Genomic DNA, 21,077 nt, shown 5'->3' with positions numbered 1-21,077 from the left:
TTTTTCATCCCTCATTATTCATGTATACGAATAACTTTTTTTTTAAACTAATGTATATATCTATTTGATCTCACCTGAACAATACGAATAGCATGTAATATATCTCTATTTGATTTCTCCTGAACGTACTGTTCATGTGAAATTAAAATAGATATATACGGGATTTTAAAAAAAATTGTTAGTTTTTCACTCATGTTCATTCCTTTTACTTAAAAATTGAAAACAAAGAAGACATTTAATTCTAAACATTATCAAGTGTTTATATCGAATTAAATTTAGACAGAAAAAAATAAACAAAGGAAAAGTATGACAAAAAGAAGTAAGTAATTGACACTTTCAAATTTTAAAATAATTATAAGGCAAGAAATTCAGCTATTGGTCTTAAAAGTAGCGAATAAAAATTTTAGATTTAAACTGCAATTTGTTAACATGACTATAGAATTCGAATTAACACCTATTAATTAGATCCTCTAATTAAACAACTCAATAAATGAATTATTACTAAAATAGAAAAGGCTACAAATATTGAATAGATTCACAAGGTGAAATCACACACACACACACATATATATATATATATATATTTAAAATAAAATTATTAGATTTAAACCCATGTATGTATCAATCTGTTTAGGTGAAATCAAATAGAGATATATAACATATTATTTGTACTGTTTAAATGAAATCAAATAGATATATACATGAATTAAAAAAAAACTATTTGTACACATGGTCAATAAGAGATAAAAAAATTCATTTTGTGAAATGTGAGGGATGAAAAAATTTATTTTATGAAATGTAAGGGACGAAACAATTCATTTTGTGAAATGTAAGAGACTATAGATGGATTATGTAAATTTTGATTTGGTAATTTTGCCCCTAATAAATGATCACATGCAAGGCATGTGATGAATTCCGACCAAAAACTAATCGAAAACCTAGATAGGGACTAAATTTGACTAATATAAATTTGTAAGGGACGTAAAAGTACACTTTTAAAAGTAAAGGACGAAAAAAGTCATTTTACAAAATATGAGGGACGTTTTGAACGATTTTCCCAAAAATATATCTAGCCCACTATCTTACTAAAATGCCTTTACATTAATATTATTAGTATAACTAACCATTATACTTTACATTAATTGCAACAATGGTATCGATGAAAAGTCGCACCATTCAAGACACATATCAAAGCAATTAATGAATAAGGTAAGTTAATTTCACTGATAATAAAACACAATAAATAAGAATATTCTAGAAAATTTGAAATTAATTATATTTTTTAATTAAAAAGTGAACTATAATTTGAGATGGATGAAAATAAAAAACAAAACTGTCAAAGGATGGAGGAAGCAATAAATATGCTTGACAAAATGGCTCTTCACACATTTCAGAACTTTCTTACAAGACTTGGACTGAAAATGTTAACTTTGAGTGGCCAATCAACGTACGCGAGCATTTGACGGTTCTGTCTTATCTTTGGGAAGAAACTTAATTGATATCGAAACAATAAGATGACCATTCAACGTCACATAATTGTTTGCTTCAGTGTTTGGTTGGCTGGTATATCGCAACACTTTTCAACATTAAATACCTTCTTGGCCCCTTTTATATATATGCTACGTATTCCAGTCATTCAGCATTGGGGAAATTTTGGATTATGGAGTAAAGCGGCAATTCACTAGGGCAGGAGCAGAATCAAGTGAATAAAGCCAAGGTACAATGTTACATATGATAGAGTTCCAACTAAGAATTTGCTTGACTTCCAAACACAACTCACAAATTGAAGCACAAAAGTCATTAACTCGAGTTTGAATGTAAGTTTGCCTTTTCCTCAAGAGTCATTAACCACAAGTGCTATTGGTACACTCTACGTGTGTGTGTGCTTATTATAAAAATATATGATTAATTATTCTTTTTTTACATTAAGTTATTACCTGTAAAATCATGTTAGAGCATGTATATATTTTTGCTTTTAGATATCTATAAAACTATTCTTTTTTATTTAGGAAGTTATTATATTTAAATTATGGTAGAGAAAAAGACAGGATGTGAGCAGTTGTACTTAAAGAGTCAAATCATGATAGAAAAAAAAGATAGAATTTGAGTGGTTTGAAAACAAATTTTAAAAGGTATTTTTGGTATAACATTAAATGACATAAATTATTTATACCAAAAAAGTGACCTCTCCCATTGTATATAAGTATAGATTATGTACTCAGAAGAAAAACAATTGAGCATCAACCATGGACATCAAGCACCAGCACTTTCTCGTCACTGCCATACCAGCCCAAGGCCACATCAACCCTACTCTTCAGCTAGCCAAAAACTTAGCAAGAGCTGGTGCACAAGTCACCTTTGCCACCACGGTTTATGGCCTTAGCCGCATTAAAAACCCTCCAGCCTCTAATGGTCTCTCCTTTGCATCCTTTTCGGATGGCTATGATGATGAAAAATCTATGAAAAACCGCGACTTCGTGTGCTTTTTATCAGATGTTAAGTGTTTCGGTTCTAAAGACCTTACCAAGTTGATCCAAGCCTCATCAAACGAGGGCCGACCGGTGACCTTTGCAATCTACACTATTTTGCTGCCTTGGGTGGCAGAATTGGCGAGTGAGATGAATGTTCCTTCGGCTTTTTTATTTATCCAGTGTGCCACCTCGTTTGCCTTATATCACAGGTACTTCAATAGCCATGATGGAATTTATGATGGAGTTCGTGAAGTTGATTACTCTTCAATTTCCATAAAATTGCCTGACCTTTCCTTGTTTCAAAAGGAGGATTTGCCGACCTTTTTCTTTCCGAATGATCCATTATTTCCTTCTGTAGTTCCTTCTTTTCATGAACATATTAAGATCTTAGAACAAGAGTCTACAGCTTGTGTACTGGTCAATACTTTTAATGAGTTAGAAGAAGCATCAATCAAAGCTGTTGATGGAATGAATTTGATCCCAATTGGACCTTTGATTCCATCAGCCTTTTGTGATGGCTACGATTCATCTGATAAATCTGTTGGTGGCAACTTATTTGACATCCCGGAAAATGACTATCTTCAATGGTTGGACTCAAAGCCAGAAAGTTCAGTGGTTTATGCATCATTCGGAAGCCTTGTGACTTTAAAGAAAGAAGAAAAGATGGAGATTTTGCATGGATTAAAGGAAGCTGGAAGGTCTTATTTGCTCGTGTTACGAGCAGATAACGAACAGGAAGAAGAAGTAAAGGCAGTGGTAGAAAATATTTCAAGTGAAGAGGGGATGATAGTGCCATGGTGTTCACAAATGGAGGTGCTCTGTCACAGGTCAATAGGGTGTTTTCTCACGCACTGTGGGTGGAATTCAACACTGGAGAGTATTGTTGCTGGGGTTCCAATTGTGGGATGTCCACATTTATCTGATCAGACAACAAATGCAAAGTTGATCGAGGAAGTTTGGGGTATTGGGGTGAGAGCAAAAGCCAATGAAGAAGGTGTGGTGGAAAGAGCAGAGATCAGGAGGTGCTTGGATACTGTGATGGGAGGTGGTGAGAAAGGGGAAGAAATGAGAAAAAATGTTGCTAAATGGAGAGGTATGGCGATGGAGGCTGTGAAGGAAAATGGATCTTCATACAACAATTTCAGAAACTTCTTAAGAAATTTGGAGTAAGGATGCCAATAATTCGTGTAGAAGCTGGAATTGAATAAACTATAGTGTACGTTTAATTGTTGAAAATTCCAGCCTCAATTCAATTTTTTTTTTTAAATTGCAGATGGAATTTCTTGCACTTATATTTCTTGGCATCTCTTTCATTCAGTCTTTGTTGTTTTTTTTTTGAGGAATTTCATTCACTCTTTTTCAACAAAGCATGATTTTTTGCCCCTTTTGGTCGGTCCTTTTCCTTATCCCGAGGTGGTATGTAAGCACTGACGTTTCCTTCGTCCAGTAGGGTATGGGAAGGCAAAAACTTGGATAGATCCAATCTTGTACATCATGTGCCACAAAACAAATTTTTTCATGTAAAAAAATTAAAGATGTGGCAAAATTTGTTTCGGGTTTATCCTAAGTGTTTGCAGGTTGAGAATAGTAGTGTAATCTTGCACTAAAAAGGCTGAGGATGGAGTTGAAATAATTTAATTATTTAAATTGAACTTTAGTTTAATAAATTCTATTTTTCATTAGATAATCTCATTAAACATAAAAATATTAATTAATTTTTTTTTATATTTCAAACTAGTCGAGTTTGACTTAGTAAAAATTTATTTGAGCTAGGCGCAACAAATAAAGAAACAATTTCAAACTCAACAAAACTAAGCAAACAAAATTTAAACACCGAGAGTGTTAAGCTTGAGTAAAATTGTTCACACCTAGTTGAAAAAGTGATATTGTACGATAAAATCCAAATGGTAAAAGGAAAATCACTAATTTTTTTGGGTCAATTTCAATTCCTAAGTTACTCCTACTCTAATTTATATTAGGGAAGGTTCAACTGAGCTAAGGAAGATTAAAGGGAGTGACTTCTACCTCTAGACTAAAGAAGTGCACTACTGTGGGTTCAAATCCTCGATCGCGACTTATACCAGTCAGCATCGATCCCACAAATAAAATAGTGATACGTATCTCTGGCACATGGCTTTCTTTCGGACAAGGGCAGGAACAGTTGCATTCCCGGCGGTTTTGATCATTTTCAATAGCGCGTAACTTTGGTTTCACACGGCATAATTTTGTTTGCACAACGTGTAACTTTAATACAAAATTTTGCGGGGCCCCATACACGTTGTAAAAATCGATGTACAATTAGTGATCTGGACAGCACATTTTTTTTGGCCAAAATCTGGCCGTGAACAGTTCAGGAGCGGTCATTCTGCCCCTCACCCCTTTCATGTCATTTGCTTTCCCTTCTCCACCAAAAAGAGTTCCGTGGGCACTTAGGCTTAGTTTGGGAGTTTAGGATAGAAAAGAGAAGAAGGGAAAACAATGCCTTGTTTGGATTGCATTTTCTTGAATTTTTGGTAGAAAAATTACTGTAGCGATTTGATGTATGTGAGAAAAAAAATAACAGAGAAATGTGATCACGGAAAACGACGCAATTTTTCAGCAGAAAATAGCTGTCCAAACACCCCCTTAAGTTATGAGAGAAGAGAATGGATTGTTATGTTATTTGAGAATTTTGAAAATTAGTAGAATGATTTTGAATCTGAAAGTCATTAAATATTTATTCAAGACATTTTAAAGGATAAAATAGGTATTTTAAAAAATTTTCACAACATTCCTCCAACTCTCTCTCCATTTCTCTCCAATTTGGGAAGAAAAATTTTACCTACCATTCATCCTCCCATTTCCTTTCTTTTCTCTTTTACTAAAAACTCACAAACAAAAGAAAATCAAGTTTTTTCATCTTTTCCTTTCTTTTCTGTCTAAATCCTCAACTCCGAAATGAACCCTTAAAGCGGACCGCCAGTACCTGAGAATTAAAACACAATGCAAGCCAACTATTCTGCTTCCGCCACGGTTACAAGGCACATCATCAAAACCAGACAAATTACTGTGAAACCATAAAATCACCCAAAATCATAATAATCAAATAATCCAAATGCAAAAACCGGAGGTCAATGTTGGATTCCAACTGCATTTGCAAGTGTTTTCTTTCCAACAAAGCCCAAGAAACAACGGTAATACATAATTTGCTGATTAAATTGGAGTTGCAGCCTAGAAGGATGTTAAAAAGAGACCTCAAATATTTCTGGCATTCTATTCAAATCCTAGTGAATTGCAGAGAAATAGATTTGTTTGGATAGAGTATTATTTGGAATAATTACTGTAACACTTTTTATGTTATGATATATGTGAGATAAAAAAATGATTAAAAATATAAAAAAAATGAGTTAAAAATATTTTTATTAGACAACCGAAATGTTATTTGGAATAATTTATTTTCCAAACAAACCCACTCGAAAATTTGGTTTCGAGTCTGGGGGCTTAGTGATAATGCAGGTGACGAGTGACGAGTGGCGAGTAAGGAGGAGAGTAAAGAAAATAGGTCAATAGTCAATACACGAAAGGAGGATAGGACGAAATCAGCGTATCACATGATGTGCTTTTACGGGACTGCGCGTGTCACTCCGTTATTTGTGCGGCCGAGCTGCGACCGAGGATTTGAAGTCCACTGCTGCACATTGTTAGAAATTGTGCCTCAAATTTAAGTGATGTCTACTTGTCCATTAATTTTCTCCGGAGATTCATTAATACATTTATTTCCCTTTTAGATTCATTCTTAAATTCACGTACCTCTTGAAATTTATTACTCCTTCCGTCCACTTTGATAGTCATGTTTCTTTTTTCACACAGTTTAAGAAAAAGTAGTTAATTTTGTTGGAAAAGTAAATTTAGATTGCTATTTTCCTAAAATACCCTCACATTAAATATGATACAACTTTATGGGAACTTGAATTGATGGTAAAAAAAGAATTAGCTCTCATTAAATGGGGTAGGTTTATAGTAACAACTACTTACATTGAATAAGGGTATTTTAGAAAAATTAAAATACAACTACATTCTTCAATTGGAAAGTGGATTACAATTTGGGACAGATGAAAAGGAATACAGGACTATCAAAGTGGGACGGAGGGAGTATATTTTTATGTATGTAAATTGTCTCTCTATATACATTGATTTTATGAAATATATCTCCCGTATATTTTTGTTAGAATTTTTGGATTCTACACGTTTGGTATCAACTGGTATAGTTTTGGTGTGATCGATGGTGTGATCGACAAATCAGTTGTATGTGTTAACAAATATAAGTTTATACCCAAATTGTATGATTTTACACTAGAAATTATAGAAATTACTCCAATTGGTTTGAATCGTACAGATTTCAACTTCAGAGGCCTCTAATCTAGTGCACGAGAGGAGCGTTTGGGGAGTTTCTGTAAATTTCCACCCAAGGGTGACCTTTTATTTGCAAAATATTCACATAGACCTTTCTTTCTTTTTATATCACATAGACCATGTTACAGGGCACGAAAGTTACTTAGTTAAGAATAAAGATGAAACTTTCTTGCATAGATATGTGCCATGTATTAAAATTTAGTGGTGTTATACTTATGTATCAATATAAGAAAAATTAATCCAAAGAATAAACTATTTTAATGTCTAACCTAGACCACGCAATAAGGAATTTTTTTTTAACAAAAAAGGGGTAAAATATACTTTACCGCCTATGGTTTAGCGTTTTTTCACATAACTTCCTTGTGATTTAAAAAACTATATATAACCCCCCCTCATAATTTGGACTAAAAGTCACGAAATTTGCATTCCATAATGGAGTCAATTAAAATGTCAAAAGTATCCTTTTATGAAGTTGAAACTTATTAATTAATCACAGAAGGGTTATGTATATATTTTGAAAATCATAAGGGAGGTATATGATAAAACACTAAATCATAAAAAGTTATGTAGTAATATACACATAACCATAAGGAGTTAAAGTATCATACGTATTAAGTTTATATATTTTGATTGCTTTAATCATTTTAGTTTTTAAATAAGGATATTCTTGATATTTCTTTGGATTCCGTTATAGAGGGTCATTTTTATCACATTGACACTTCAGTCTAAACTATAAGGGAGTTACGTATAGTTTTTAAAACTATGGAGAAGTAATATGAAAAATTACTAAATCACAGGGGTTAAAGTATATTTTACCAAAAAAAAAAAAAAAGGGTGGTTGACGGGGTTACTGAGATGTGATAAGGTTTCTCATTAGATTCCAAGTATTCTTTGAGTCCGTTAATTGTCATGGGGAGCTTGTGCTGCAAAAATGTTTTCAGTGGTGTATGTCTAATTATTAAAAACTACTCCCTCCGTCCCACTTTGATAGTCCTGTTTCTTTTTTCACACAGTTTAAGAAAAAGTAGTTAAATTTGTTGGAAAAGTAAATTTAGATTGCTATTTTTCTAAAATACCCTCACATTAAATATGGTACAACTTTATGGGAACTTGAATTGTTGGTAAAAAAAGAATCAACTCTCATTAAATGGGGTAGGTTTATAGTAACAACTACTTACATTGAATAAGAGTATTTTAGGAAAATTAAAATACAACTACATTCTTCAATTGGAAAGTGGACTACAATTTGGGACAGATGAAAAAGGAATACGGGACTATCAAAGTGGGACGGAGGGAGCAGTTCTTTTATGAAACTTCTAAATTCATGTACTTGTAATAATAATGATGGTACATGTATTATAAAATAAATCCGACTCGACAAATAAATAACTCAAGATTAAAGACAATTTCAAACTCGTCAAAGAAGTATCGAAGTGTAAATACTAAATATTTGGCTTAATTAGGATCGTTTTCACCAACTTAAGGAGTAATAAAGTAGAGTGTAAAGTTCAAATGGTTGAAGTAAAATTACATAATCAGCGGCATTGTAGGATAAAATTGAAATGGTAAAAAAAAAAAACGTCAGACTAAGAGAGCATCAGGGCAATTTTCAACAAATAAATATTGATGAGGGCAAAATAAAACAAGGATAAACAAACAGAAGTTGCCCTATTAAATATATTCCCTCCATAGCACTATGATGGTTTTGATTTTTTTTCACACAATTTAAGAAAAATTAGTTAACTTTATTGAAAGAGTAAATCTAGCCCAATGTCTTCCTAAAATATCGTTACATTAATATTATTAGTATAACTAACCATTATACTTTACATTAATTGCAACAACAGTATTGATGAAAAGTCACACCATTCAAGACATATATCAAAACAATTAATGAATAAGGTAAGTTAATTTCACTGATAATAAAGCACAATAAATAAGAATATTCCAGAGAAGTTAAAATTAATTATATTTTTTAATTAAAAAGTGAACTATAACTTGAGATGGATGAAAATAAAAAACAAAACTGTCAAAGGATGGAGGAAGCAATAAATATGCTTGACAAAATGGCTCTTCACACATTTCAGAACTTTCTTACAAGACTTGGACTGAAAATGTTAACTTTGAGTGGCCAATCAACGTACGCAAGCATTTGACGGTTTTGTCTTTTTTATCTTTGGGAAGAAACATCACATAATTGTTTGCTTCAGTGTTTAGTTGGTTGGTATATAGTAGCACTTTTCCACATTAAATACCTTCTTGGCCCCTTTTATATACATGCTGTATGTTCCAGTCATGCATTGGGGAAATTTTGGATTATGGAGTAAAGCGGCAATTCATTGGGGCAGCATATAAGTTCCAATTGAGAATTTACTTGACTTCCAAACACAACTCACAAATTTAAGCACAAAAGTCATTAAGACACACAAAAGTCATTTAACACAAGTTCGAATAAGAGTTTGCATCTTCCCCAAGAGTCATTAACCACGGGTGCTATTGGTACACTCTACGTGTGTGTGCTTATTATAAAAATATATAATTAATTATTCTTTTTTTTACATTAAGTTATTATCTATAAAATCATCATGTTAGAGTATCTATATATTTTTGTTTATAGAAATCTATAAATACTATTCTTTTTTATATAGGAAGTTATTATATTTAAAATCATGGCAGAGAAAAAGACAGGAGGTGAGGAGTTGTACTTAAGAGTTAAATCATGATAGAAAAAATGAGAAATTTGAGTAGTTTGAAAACAAATTTTAAATGGTATTTTTGGTATAACATTAAGTAACACAAATTGTTTATACCAAAAAAGGAACCTCTCCCATTGTATATAAGTATACCTGGCAATTGGACGGGTTGGGTGGATTTTGGACGGATTGATATTGGGTTTTATTTAAATGGGTTATACCCAACCCGTCCAACTTTAGATTGGGTTATATTGGGTCATCTTAAACCCATGACCCAATATATTAATTAATAGATTTTGATATGTAAACTCTCTCAAATACATTTTCACATATAAAAAATTTTTTTCACACACATAAACACATTTTCACATAGATAGACATATTTTCACACACTAAAAAACTCACAGACACAAACACACACTTACTTCTTCTCTTTTGAAATACGCTATTTTTACACATACAAACACATTACAATACACACTAATATACTTTCACAAATACACACACATACTAACTATTTAAACTACTTGGATGAACTCACTATTTTTTATATAAGTAAGGATTTTCAAACTGGGTATAGTTTTGGTCTAAACTAAGAGACCAAAGCAACAATTTTGGTCCAAGTTTGACATAGCATGTCAATATACAATTTTCTAAGTCTTGTTACTTGATTTAGCATTAGCTATTCCAGACATATTTCTAGTCTCATAAAAGTTCCAATCACGCTTTAAAGAAAGCTGTAAACTAAAATTTGATCCAAAAAATAAACACGAAAGAAACTAATAGATACATTCACAGAACAAGAAACAAAATATAATATTCGACTAGTTGTATTGTCAAACTCAAAAAGTTCTCATCCTCTCAGAGCTACTAGGCTCAATGCTTTCAAAGGACTTGCAGACATATCTTGCACTTGCCTTCAAAGAAATCTGCCAAATTCATGAACCCAATGTTAGAAGAAATGTTGTTATAAACCAGTAAATGGTTCCGCAGATTCCTGATGCACAAGGGTTGAGTAAAAGAACTAAAATTCTACTGGTGCTTGTGTTGCAAGGTTTTTTAGCTAATCAGGTCTGGCTTCAATATAGTCTAGGATGCACATTAGGATGTCACCATGATAATTAAAACAGTACGCCTGAAAAAATGTAAAAAAAAAAAATCTAATTTCTAATATGATATGATATGATGTCCGCAATTATTACTTCGCAACAATTCACAAATTGCAAATACTACTCTGCTAACATGTATATCTAAACTACATAAAGCCCCAGGCTTTAGCTACAGTTGATTGTGCCGGTTTCGATGTGATTCCGCAGCTCATTTCGTCCTTTTTTGTCTTTTGCCAAGTTCCATAACTTCCATGCAGCCGCTTTGGCTGCTGTTGCGCTTTTCCTCATTTTTGTTTTTGTTGCCTTATTCCGATTGTGCCCTTTTCTCTTGGTTCCTTTGTAATTTTGCAATCGATTTTGTCCTTTTGTTTCTTCTATCTTCTACTGCTGCAATTGTTATCTTCGATCGTTTTCTTTGTGTGCGTTTTTATCATTTAAAAATGTTTCTTCTATCTTGTACTCCTGCAATTGCTATCTTTCGCCATTTTCTTTGTGTGCATTTTTGTGATTTAAAAAAGGTTCCATTTTTATGTTTATAATTTTCCCTGCTCTTCTATATTTATTCGCTTATTTATTAACTTTCTTCAAATTATAATTTTCTCTATTCTTTTATATTTATTAACTTTCTCCAAAATGCATATATTAACAAAAATATTGATTTTCTAAAAAATATGCAAATCGATACAAATTCCGTGTGCATCTAATATATATAGAACAATACAAATTCTGTGTATCTAATCAATAAGAATCAATTATGCTGCTTTGTATTAACACAAATCAATGAAAATCATATGTATATCTAATATATACGAATGAACAAAAATCTTGTGTGTATCTAACACATATAAATCAATTGTGCCGCTTCGAATTAACATATAATGAGTGTTATTCAGGTCAGATAATCATAATTTAAATTTTTCTTATACATGAGTCAATGTGCTATTGGTTGATTTGGAGTAAGAGTTGTTTAATGAGTAAATAAATTATTTGATCAGTAAATAAATATTTATTCATGTATGTTGTTGAATCAAGTATTATTAATTTTCCATATCAGTAAACCAACGGACTGTTCGAAATTGTTTTATTTTTAAATCTTCGAATCTTATTAATTTTGAAAAAGTTAATGCAAGTATTATTGCTTCCAATGACATTTATTTACAAATGAATCCATCCAATATTTATTGATTTGAAAAACGATTATTCGATCAATAAATACAAGGGTTAATTACATTTACCTCCCCTGAGGTTTAACCAAATAACGAATTGATCCTTGAGATTTGACCAAATAACAAAAAGGTCCCTCAAATTGAAACATGTATAACAGATACACCCCTCCCGTTAGTCTGTTGCCGTTGACTGTTAGAATTATGGGTTAATTACATTTACCTTCCTTGAGATTTGACCAAATAACGAATCGATCCCTGAGATTTGACCAAATAACAGATTCCTCTCCCATACTAACTTCTGTCACTTATATGTAACAGAAATAGCCAAAAGTCTGAATAATCCTTATTGATTTCCATCAAATTTTTGACCTATCGATTTTTGTGTTTTGAGAAAAAAATTTTGGTTAACAGATAAAATTTTGAATCCAACAAATTATTAATTTATTTAACAGATAAAATCAGAGTAAATTCTGGTAGACCTTGTAACGCAAAATTTGCCATACACGTATTTTGTAATTTGGTGAAATAGTGTGATAAATTTTGGGTTACATGGGGTAACACCCATTATCCCATAAAATACCAGTGCTTTACGACTTTTCCCAATTATATGAACAAAGTACCCATTTTTTCAAAAAATAATTTATTTAAAAGATAAAGTAAAATTACAATTTCCAGCGAATAAGAGGGTTGAAAATGTAGTACGCATTTTTTCTTTCCATAATGTACCAGCTCCTTATACTTTTCCTATATTATATAAACGAAGTACCAGCTTTCTATTGGCATTTTACTCTATTTATTAGTAACCCATTGTAAAACCAAACCAGCAGAAGGCTTTTCTACACAAAACACTTTGTCATGGCCGATTCAGTCGTCAAAGGATATTTGAGAATCTGGTAATGGTCTCATTTTTGAAAATCATGCCCGTCTCATTTTTGTGGTGGATTGAGTGAACCTTTACATTGCTTCTATAAATTTTCTTTCATCGCTCAATTGTCGGTTATTATTGAAACCACCTTCGATTTTTTAACGGTAAGTTTTCTCTAACTACAAGTTTTACAAAGAGGATAAATATGATATTTTACTACTTCTATTTAAGTGTCTTTGACGGGATTACTTAAAAAGGAGGTACTTGTAATATTACCATACCACAGGGATATAAAAGTAGTTTGGTCAAACCCCAAGGTAGGTAGATGTAATTAACCCTTAAAAATTTGATGGAAATCAATAAGGGTTATCAAACTTTTGGCTATTTCCATTATATATAAGTGACAGAAGTTAGTGTGGGGGAGGAATCTGTTATTTGGTCAAATTTCAGGGATCGATTCATTATTTGGTCAAATCTCAGGGGAGGTAAATGTAATTAACTCTAACAGTCAGCGTCAACAGACTAACGGGAGAGGTATATCTGTTATACATCTTTCAATTTGAGGGACCTTTTTGTTATTTGGTCAAATCTCAAAGATCGATTCGTTATTTGGTCAAACCTCAGGGGAGGTAAATGTAATTAATCCTAAATACAAATATATGATCTCTCAATTTATAATATCAGATTGTTAAAAATTCTTAGTTTATATATGTTATATTTGCAATTTTATATTCTCCACTACATTTCTTTTCTTTGACTGTCTCTTACATCTAATTCTTCAACTATCCAATCTTCATTTAACGTGCCCATGTGCCTATTTACTATTTAGATTACTTTATGGCCACGTGTTACTCATCCACTCACATTGCCGGGAGGAATCTTCATTTCACCTGCCTTTGCCAGTGGTATATATGCATGAGTCAACCTTAGGCTCATAATTAAAGTCCAAGCAGTAGCAGTGGATTCCTTGTGTTGGTCCTACCAGTACCATGCATGCCGGAAGATGTTATTGCAGCTAGGGAAGGAAGGAAAGGGTTCTCCTCTCCGCCTCAACTTTTTGCGTACGAGAGGTGAGATTTTTTTTGGCCTTGCTGGTGCAGCTACTTGTGTGGAATGTGGACGCTAGGGTACTAAACTACTAAACTCTTCAATCGTTATATAATATAAGTATAGATTATATACTCAGAAGAAAAACAATTGAGCATCCACCATGAACATCAAGCACCAGCACTTTCTCATCACTGCTCTACCAGGCCAAGGCCACATCAACCCTACTCTTCAGCTAGCCAAAAACTTAGCAAGAGCCGGTGCACAAGTCACCTTTGCCACCACGGTTTATGGCCTTAGGTGCATTAAAAACCCTCCAGCCTCTAATGGTCTCTCCTTTGCATCCTTTTCCGATGGCTATGATGATGCAGAATCTATGAAAAACCGCGATTTCGCTTGCTTTTTATCAGATGTTAAGTGTTTCGCTCCTAAAGACCTTACCAAGCTGATCCAAGCTTCATCAAACGAGGGCCGACCGGTGACCTTTGCAATCTACACTATTTTGCTGCCTTGGGTGGCAGAATTGGCGACTGAGATGAATGTTCCTTCGGCTTTTTTATTTATCCAGTGTGCCACCTCCTTTGCCTTATATCACAGGTACTTCAATAGCTATGATGGAATTTATGATGGAGTTCGTGAAGTTGATTACTCTTCAATTTCCATATAATTGCCTGATCTTTCCTTGTTTCAAAAGGAGGATTTGCCGACCTTTTTCTTTCCGAATGATCCATTATTTCCTTCTCTAGTCCCTTCTTTTCATGAACATATTAAGATCTTAGAACAAGACTCTACAGCTTGTGTACTGGTCAATACTTTTAACGAGTTAGAAGAAGCATCAATCAAAGCTGTTGATGGAATGAATTTAATCCCAATTGGACCTTTGATTCCTTCAGCCTTTTGTGATGGCAATGATTCAACTGATAAAACTTTTGGTGGCGACTTACATGACATCGCGGAAAAAGACTATCTTCAGTGGTTGGACTCAAAGCCAGAAAGGTCAGTGGTTTATGCATCATTCGGAAGCCTTTTGAGTTTAAAGAAAGAAGAAAAGATGGAGATTTTGCATGGATTAAAGGAAGCTGGAAGGTCTTATTTGCTCGTGTTACGAGCAGATAACGAACAGGAAGAAGAAGTAAAGGCAGTGATAGAAAATATTTCAAGTGAAGAGGGGATGATAGTGCCATGGTGTTCACAAATGGAGGTGCTCTGTCACAGGTCAATAGGGTGTTTTCTCACACACTGTGGGTGGAATTCAACACTGGAGAGTATTGTTGCTGGGGTTCCAATTGTGGGATGTCCACATTTATCTGATCAGACAACGAATGCAAAGATGATAGAGGAAGTTTGGGGTATTGGGGTGAGAGCAAAAGCTAATGAAGAAGGTGTGGTGGAAAGAGCAGAGATCAGGAGGTGCTTGGATATTGTGATGGGAGGTGGTGAAAAAGGGGAAGAAATGAGAAAAAATGTTGCTAAATGGAGAGGTATGGCGATGGAGGCTGTGAAGGAAAATGGATCTTCATACAACAATTTCAGAAACTTCTTGCAGAATTTGGAGTGGGAATGATACAAATTTTTGTAAAAGGGCAGTGTTTGAGTCTCAGTCCATCAAAATCAGTTTTTGTAATCAATTAATCATGTATTGTTGAAAATTCCTTTAAAAAAAAAAAAAAAAGGCTGCTTGGGACCGTATACAGCTTTAAATGTGGATTTCCTTCTTTCAAGGAAAGAAATTTTTTTTTTTTGGTGAATTTGCTGCACTTGATTTTTTGAAAATTACAATGGCCTCACTTTGACTCAGTCTCTGCCTTGTTTCGAAGTGCTGCTTAAGCACAGACGTTTCTTCACCATAGTGGCTTAACAATGTGAACGTGCACTGATAGGGGTTATAAAGATTGAGTTGCAAAATGAATTAACATATTCAATATTTGAATTGAGCTCGATTTGCTAACATGTTTTTCGAATTTGGTTCGTCAATAATAAATCAAGCGAAACATGCATGAGAAACATATAATGCTTGTTAATGTACCAAAATTGACAAAAATCTTAGGTCAATAAAAATAAAATGGCATCAAACTTTAGTTTTATATGAAAAAATTTCAAGCTACTAGAGTCCCGATATAACAAAAATTTGTTTAAATCCGATTCGACAAATAAATAACTCAAGATTAAAGACAATTTCAAACTCATCAAAAGAAGTATCGAAGCGTAAATACTAAATATTTGGCTTAATTAGGATCGTTTTCACCAATTTAAGAAGTAATAAAGTAGAGTGTAAAGTTCAAATGGTCGAAGTAAAATTACATAATCAGCGGCATTGTAGGATAAAATTGAAATGGTAAAAAAAAAAACGTCGGACTAAGAGAGCATCAGGGCAATTTTCAACAAATAAATATTCATGAGTGCAAAATAAAACAAGGATAAACAAACAGAAATTGCCCTATTAAATATATTCCCTCCATCTCACTTTGATGGTTTTGATTTTTTTCACATAATTTAAGAAAAATTAGTTAATTTTATTAGAAAAATAAAGGAAAAATCGTTCAAAACGTCCCTCACATTTTGCAAAAAGACTTTTTTCGTCCCTCATTTTTAAAAATGTATTTTTACGTCCCTTATAAATTCACATTGATCAAATCTGGTCCTTATCTAGGTTTTCGACTAATTTTTTGTTGGAATCCACCACGTGCCTTGCACGTGATCATTTTTGAAGGGTAAAATTGTTACATCAAAATTTACATCATCCAATCCATAGTCTCTCACATTTCATAAAATGAATTTTTTTGTCCTTCACATTTCACAAAATGAATTGTTTTGTCCCTCATATTTTACAAAATAAATTTTTTCATCCCTCATTATTCATGTATACGAATAACTTTTTTTTTAAACTAATGTATATATCTATTTGATCTCACCTGAACAATACGAATAGCATGTAATATATCTCTATTTGATTTCTCCTGAACGTACTGTTCATGTGAAATTAAAATAGATATATACGGGATTTTTAAAAAAATTGTTAGTTTTTCACTCATGTTCATTCCTTTTACTTAAAAATTGAAAACAAAGAAGACATTTAATTCTAAACATTATCAAGTGTTTATATCGAATTAAATTTAGACAGAAAAAAATAAACAAAGGAAAAGTATGACAAAAAGAAGTAAGTAATTGACACTTTCAAATTTTAAAATAATTATAAGGCAAGAAATTCAACTATTGGTCTTAAAAGTAGCGAATAAAAATTTTAGATTTAAACTGCAATTTGTTAACATGACTATAGAATTCGAATTAACACCTATTAATTAGATCCTCTAATTAAACAACTCAATAAATGAATTATTACTAAAATAGAAAAGGCTACAAATATTGAATAGATTCACAAGGTGAAATCACACACACACACACATATATATATATATATATATTTAAAATAAAATTATTAGATTTAAACCCATGTATGTATCAATCTGTTTAGGTGAAATCAAATAGAGATATATAACATATTATTTGTACTGTTTAAATGAAATCAAATAGATATATACATGAATTAAAAAAAAACTATTTGTACACATGGTCAATAAGAGATAAAAAAATTCATTTTGTGAAATGTGAGGGATGAAAAAATTTATTTTATGAAATGTAAGGGACGAAACAATTCATTTTGTGAAATGTAAGAGACTATAGATGGATTATGTAAATTTTGATTTGGTAATTTTGCCCCTAATAAATGATCACATGCAAGGCATGTGATGAATTCCAACCAAAAACTAATCGAAAACCTAGATAGGGACTAAATTTGATTAATATAAATTTGTAAGGGACGTAAAAGTACACTTTTAAAAGTAAAAGACGAAAAAAGTCATTTTATAAAATGTGAGGGACGTTTTGAACGATTTTCCCAAAAATATATCTAGCCCACTATCTTACTAAAATGCCTTTACATTAATATTATTAGTATAACTAACCATTATACTTTACATTAATTGCAACAATGGTATTGATGAAAAGTCGCACCATTCAAGACACATATCAAAGCAATTAATGAATAAGGTAAGTTAATTTCACTGATAATAAAGCAAAATAAATAAGGATATTCTAGAGAATTTAAAATTAATTATATTTTTTAATTAAAAAGTAAACTATAATTTGAGATGGATGAAAATAAAAAACAAAACTGTCAAAGGATGGAGGAAGCAATAAATATGCTTGACAAAATGGCTCTTCACACATTTCAGAACTTTCTTACAAGACTTGGACTGAAAATGTTAACTTTGAGTGGCCAATCAACGTACGCGAGCATTTGACGGTTCTGTCTTATCTTTGGGAAGAAACTTAATTGATATCGAAACAATAAGATGACCATTCAACGTCACATAATTGTTTGCTTCAGTGTTTGGTAGGCAACACTTTTCAACATTAAATACCTTCTTGGCCCCTTTTATATATATGCTACGTGTTCCAGTCATTCAGCATTGGGGAAATTTTGGATTATGGAGTAAAGCGGCAATTCACTAGGGCAGGAGCAGAATCAAGTGAATAAAGCCAAGGTACAATGGTACATATGATAGAGTTCCAACTAAGAATTTGCTTGACTTCCAAACACAACTCACAAATTGAAGCACAAAAGTCATTAACTCGAGTTTGAATGTAAGTTTGCCTTTTCCTCAAGGGTCATTAACCACAAGTGCTATTGGTACACTCTACGTGTGTGTGTGCTTATTATAAAAATATATGATTAATTATTCTTTTTTTACATTAAGTTATTATCTGTAAAATCATGTTAGAGCATGTATATATTTTTGCTTTTAGATATCTATAAAACTATTCTTTTTTATTTAGGAAGTTATTATATTTAAATTATGGTAGAGAAAAAGACAGGATGTGAGCAGTTGTACTTAAAGAGTCAAATCATGATAGAAAAAAAAGATAGAATTTGAGTGGTTTGAAAACAAATTTTAAAAGGTATTTTTGATATAACATTAAATGACATAAATTATTTATACCAAAAAAGGAACCTCTCCCGTTGTATATAAGTATAGATTTTATGTACTCAGAAGAAAAACAATTGAGCATCAACCATGGACATCAAGCACCAGCACCAGCACTTTCTCGTCACTGCCATACCAGCCCAAGGCCACATCAACCCTACTCTTCAGCTAGCCAAAAACTTAGCAAGAGCTGGTGCACAAGTCACCTTTGCCATCACGGTTTATGGCCTTAGTCGCATTAAAAACCCTCCAGCCTTTAATGGTCTCTCCTTTGCATCCTTTTCGGATGGCTATGATGATGAAAAATCTATGAAAAACCGCGACTTCGCGTGCTTTTTATCAGATGTTAAGTGTTTCGGTTCTAAAGACCTTACCAAGTTGATCCAAGCCTCATCAAACGAGGGCCGACCGGTGACCTTTGCAATCTACACTATTTTGCTGCCTTGGGTGGCAGAATTGGCGAGTGAGATGAATGTTCCTTCGGCTTTTTTAGTTATCCAGTGTGCCACCTCGTTTGCCTTATATCACAGGTACTTCAATAGCCATGATGGAATTTATGATGGAGTTCGTGAAGTTGATTACTCTTCAATTTCCATAAAATTGCCTGACCTTTCCTTGTTTCAAAAGGAGGATTTGCCGACCTTTTTCTTTCCGAATGATCCATTATTTCCTTCTGTAGTTCCTTCTTTTCATGAACATATTAAGATCTTAGAACAAGAGTCTACAGCTTGTGTACTGGTCAATACTTTTAATGAGTTAGAAGAAGCATCAATCAAAGCTGTTGATGGAATGAATTTGATCCCAATTGGACCTTTGATTCCATCAGCCTTTTGTGATGGCTACGATTCATCTGATAAATCTGTTGGTGGCAACTTATTTGACATCCCGGAAAATGACTATCTTCAATGGTTGGACTCAAAGCCAGAAAGTTCAGTGGTTTATGCATCATTCGGAAGCCTTGTGACTTTAAAGAAAGAAGAAAAGATGGAGATTTTGCATGGATTAAAGGAAGCTGGAAGGTCTTATTTGCTCGTGTTACGAGCAGATAACGAACAGGAAGAAGAAGTAAAGGCAGTGGTAGAAAATATTTCAAGTGAAGAGGGGATGATAGTGCCATGGTGTTCACAAATGGAGGTGCTCTGTCACAGGTCAATAGGGTGTTTTCTCACGCACTGTGGGTGGAATTCAACACTGGAGAGTATTGTTGCTGGGGTTCCAATTGTGGGATGTCCACATTTATCTGATCAGACAACAAATGCAAAGTTGATCGAGGAAGTTTGGGGTATTGGGGTGAGAGCAAAAGCCAATGAAGAAGGTGTGGTGGAAAGAGCAGAGATCAGGAGGTGCTTGGATACTGTGATGGGAGGTGGTGAGAAAGGGGAAGAAATGAGAAAAAATGTTGCTAAATGGAGAGGTATGGCGATGGAGGCTGTGAAGGAAAATGGATCTTCATACAACAATTTCAGAAACTTCTTAAGAAATTTGGAGTAAGGATGCCAATAATTCGTGTAGAAGCTGGAATTGAATAAACTATAGTGTACGCTTAATTGTTGAAAATTCCAGCCTCAATTCAATTTTTTTTTTTAAATTGCAGATGGAATTTCTTGCACTTATATTTCTTGGCACCTCTTTCATTCAGTCTTTGTTGTTTTTTTTTTGAGGAATTTCATTCACTCTTTTTCAACAAAGCATGATTTTTTGCCCCTTTTGGTCGGTCCTTTTCCTTATCCCGAGGTGGTATGTAAGCACTGACGTTTCCTTCATCCAGTAGGGTTTGGGAAGGCAAAAATTTGGATAGATCCAATCTTGTACATCATGTGGCACAAAACAAATATTTTCATGTAAAAAAGTTAAAGATGTGGCAAAATATGTTTCGGGTTTATCCTAAGTGTTTGCAGGTTGAGAATAGTAGTGTAATCTTGCACTAAAAAGGCTGAGGATGGAGTTGAAATAATTTAATTATTTAAATTGAACTTTAGTTTAATAAATTCTATTTTTCATTAGATAATCTCATTAAACATAAAAATATTAATTAATTTTTTTTTAAAATTTCAAGCTAGTCGAGTTTGACTTGGTAAAAATTTATTTGAGCATGGCGCAACAAATAAAGAAACAATTCAAACTCAACAAAACTAAGCAAACAAAATTTAAACACCGAGAGTGTTAAGCTTGAGTAAAATTGTTCACACCTAGTTGAAAAAGTGATATTGTACGATAAAATCCAAATGGTAAAAGGAAAATCACTAATTTATATTAGGGATTTCCTAATTTATATTAGGAAAATCCAAATCCTACGTTACTCCTACTCTAATTTATATTAGGGAAGGTTCAACTGAGCTAAGGAAGATT

At 32.9% G+C, this 21,077-nt stretch overlaps 2 protein-coding genes and 1 pseudogene across 2 annotated transcripts; all 3 read left to right on the top strand.

Annotated features, from left to right (window-relative positions):
- The first annotated feature begins 2,190 nt into the window (after positions 1 to 2,190).
- Positions 2,191 to 3,763, top strand: LOC113736673 (UDP-glycosyltransferase 75C1-like). Its single transcript, XM_027263742.2, has one exon. The coding sequence runs from the start codon at positions 2,247 to 2,249 to the stop codon at positions 3,639 to 3,641; it is 1,395 nt and encodes a 464-aa protein (XP_027119543.1). The 5' UTR covers positions 2,191 to 2,246; the 3' UTR covers positions 3,642 to 3,763.
- A 9,894-nt stretch (positions 3,764 to 13,657) lies between these two features.
- LOC113737179 (UDP-glycosyltransferase 75C1-like) lies at positions 13,658 to 15,540 on the top strand (annotated as a pseudogene).
- Positions 15,541 to 18,786: 3,246 nt separating this feature from the next.
- Positions 18,787 to 20,341, top strand: LOC113736638 (UDP-glycosyltransferase 75C1-like). Its single transcript, XM_027263696.2, has one exon. The coding sequence runs from the start codon at positions 18,819 to 18,821 to the stop codon at positions 20,217 to 20,219; it is 1,401 nt and encodes a 466-aa protein (XP_027119497.1). The 5' UTR covers positions 18,787 to 18,818; the 3' UTR covers positions 20,220 to 20,341.
- The last annotated feature ends 736 nt before the right edge of the window (positions 20,342 to 21,077 follow it).

Source organism: Coffea arabica, chromosome 3e, assembly GCF_036785885.1.
Source record: "Coffea arabica cultivar ET-39 chromosome 3e, Coffea Arabica ET-39 HiFi, whole genome shotgun sequence".
Classification (NCBI taxonomy): Eukaryota; Viridiplantae; Streptophyta; class Magnoliopsida; order Gentianales; family Rubiaceae; genus Coffea; species Coffea arabica.
Note: the sequence above shows the minus strand (reverse complement) of the source record. Positions and strands in the feature narration are given on the sequence as shown.

Excerpts from the sequence above, each read along its gene's own strand:
- LOC113736673 (XM_027263742.2), top strand. The coding sequence starts at position 2,247 with ATGGACATCAAGCACCAGCACTTTCTCGTCACTGCCATACCAGCCCAA.
- LOC113736638 (XM_027263696.2), top strand. The coding sequence starts at position 18,819 with ATGGACATCAAGCACCAGCACCAGCACTTTCTCGTCACTGCCATACCA.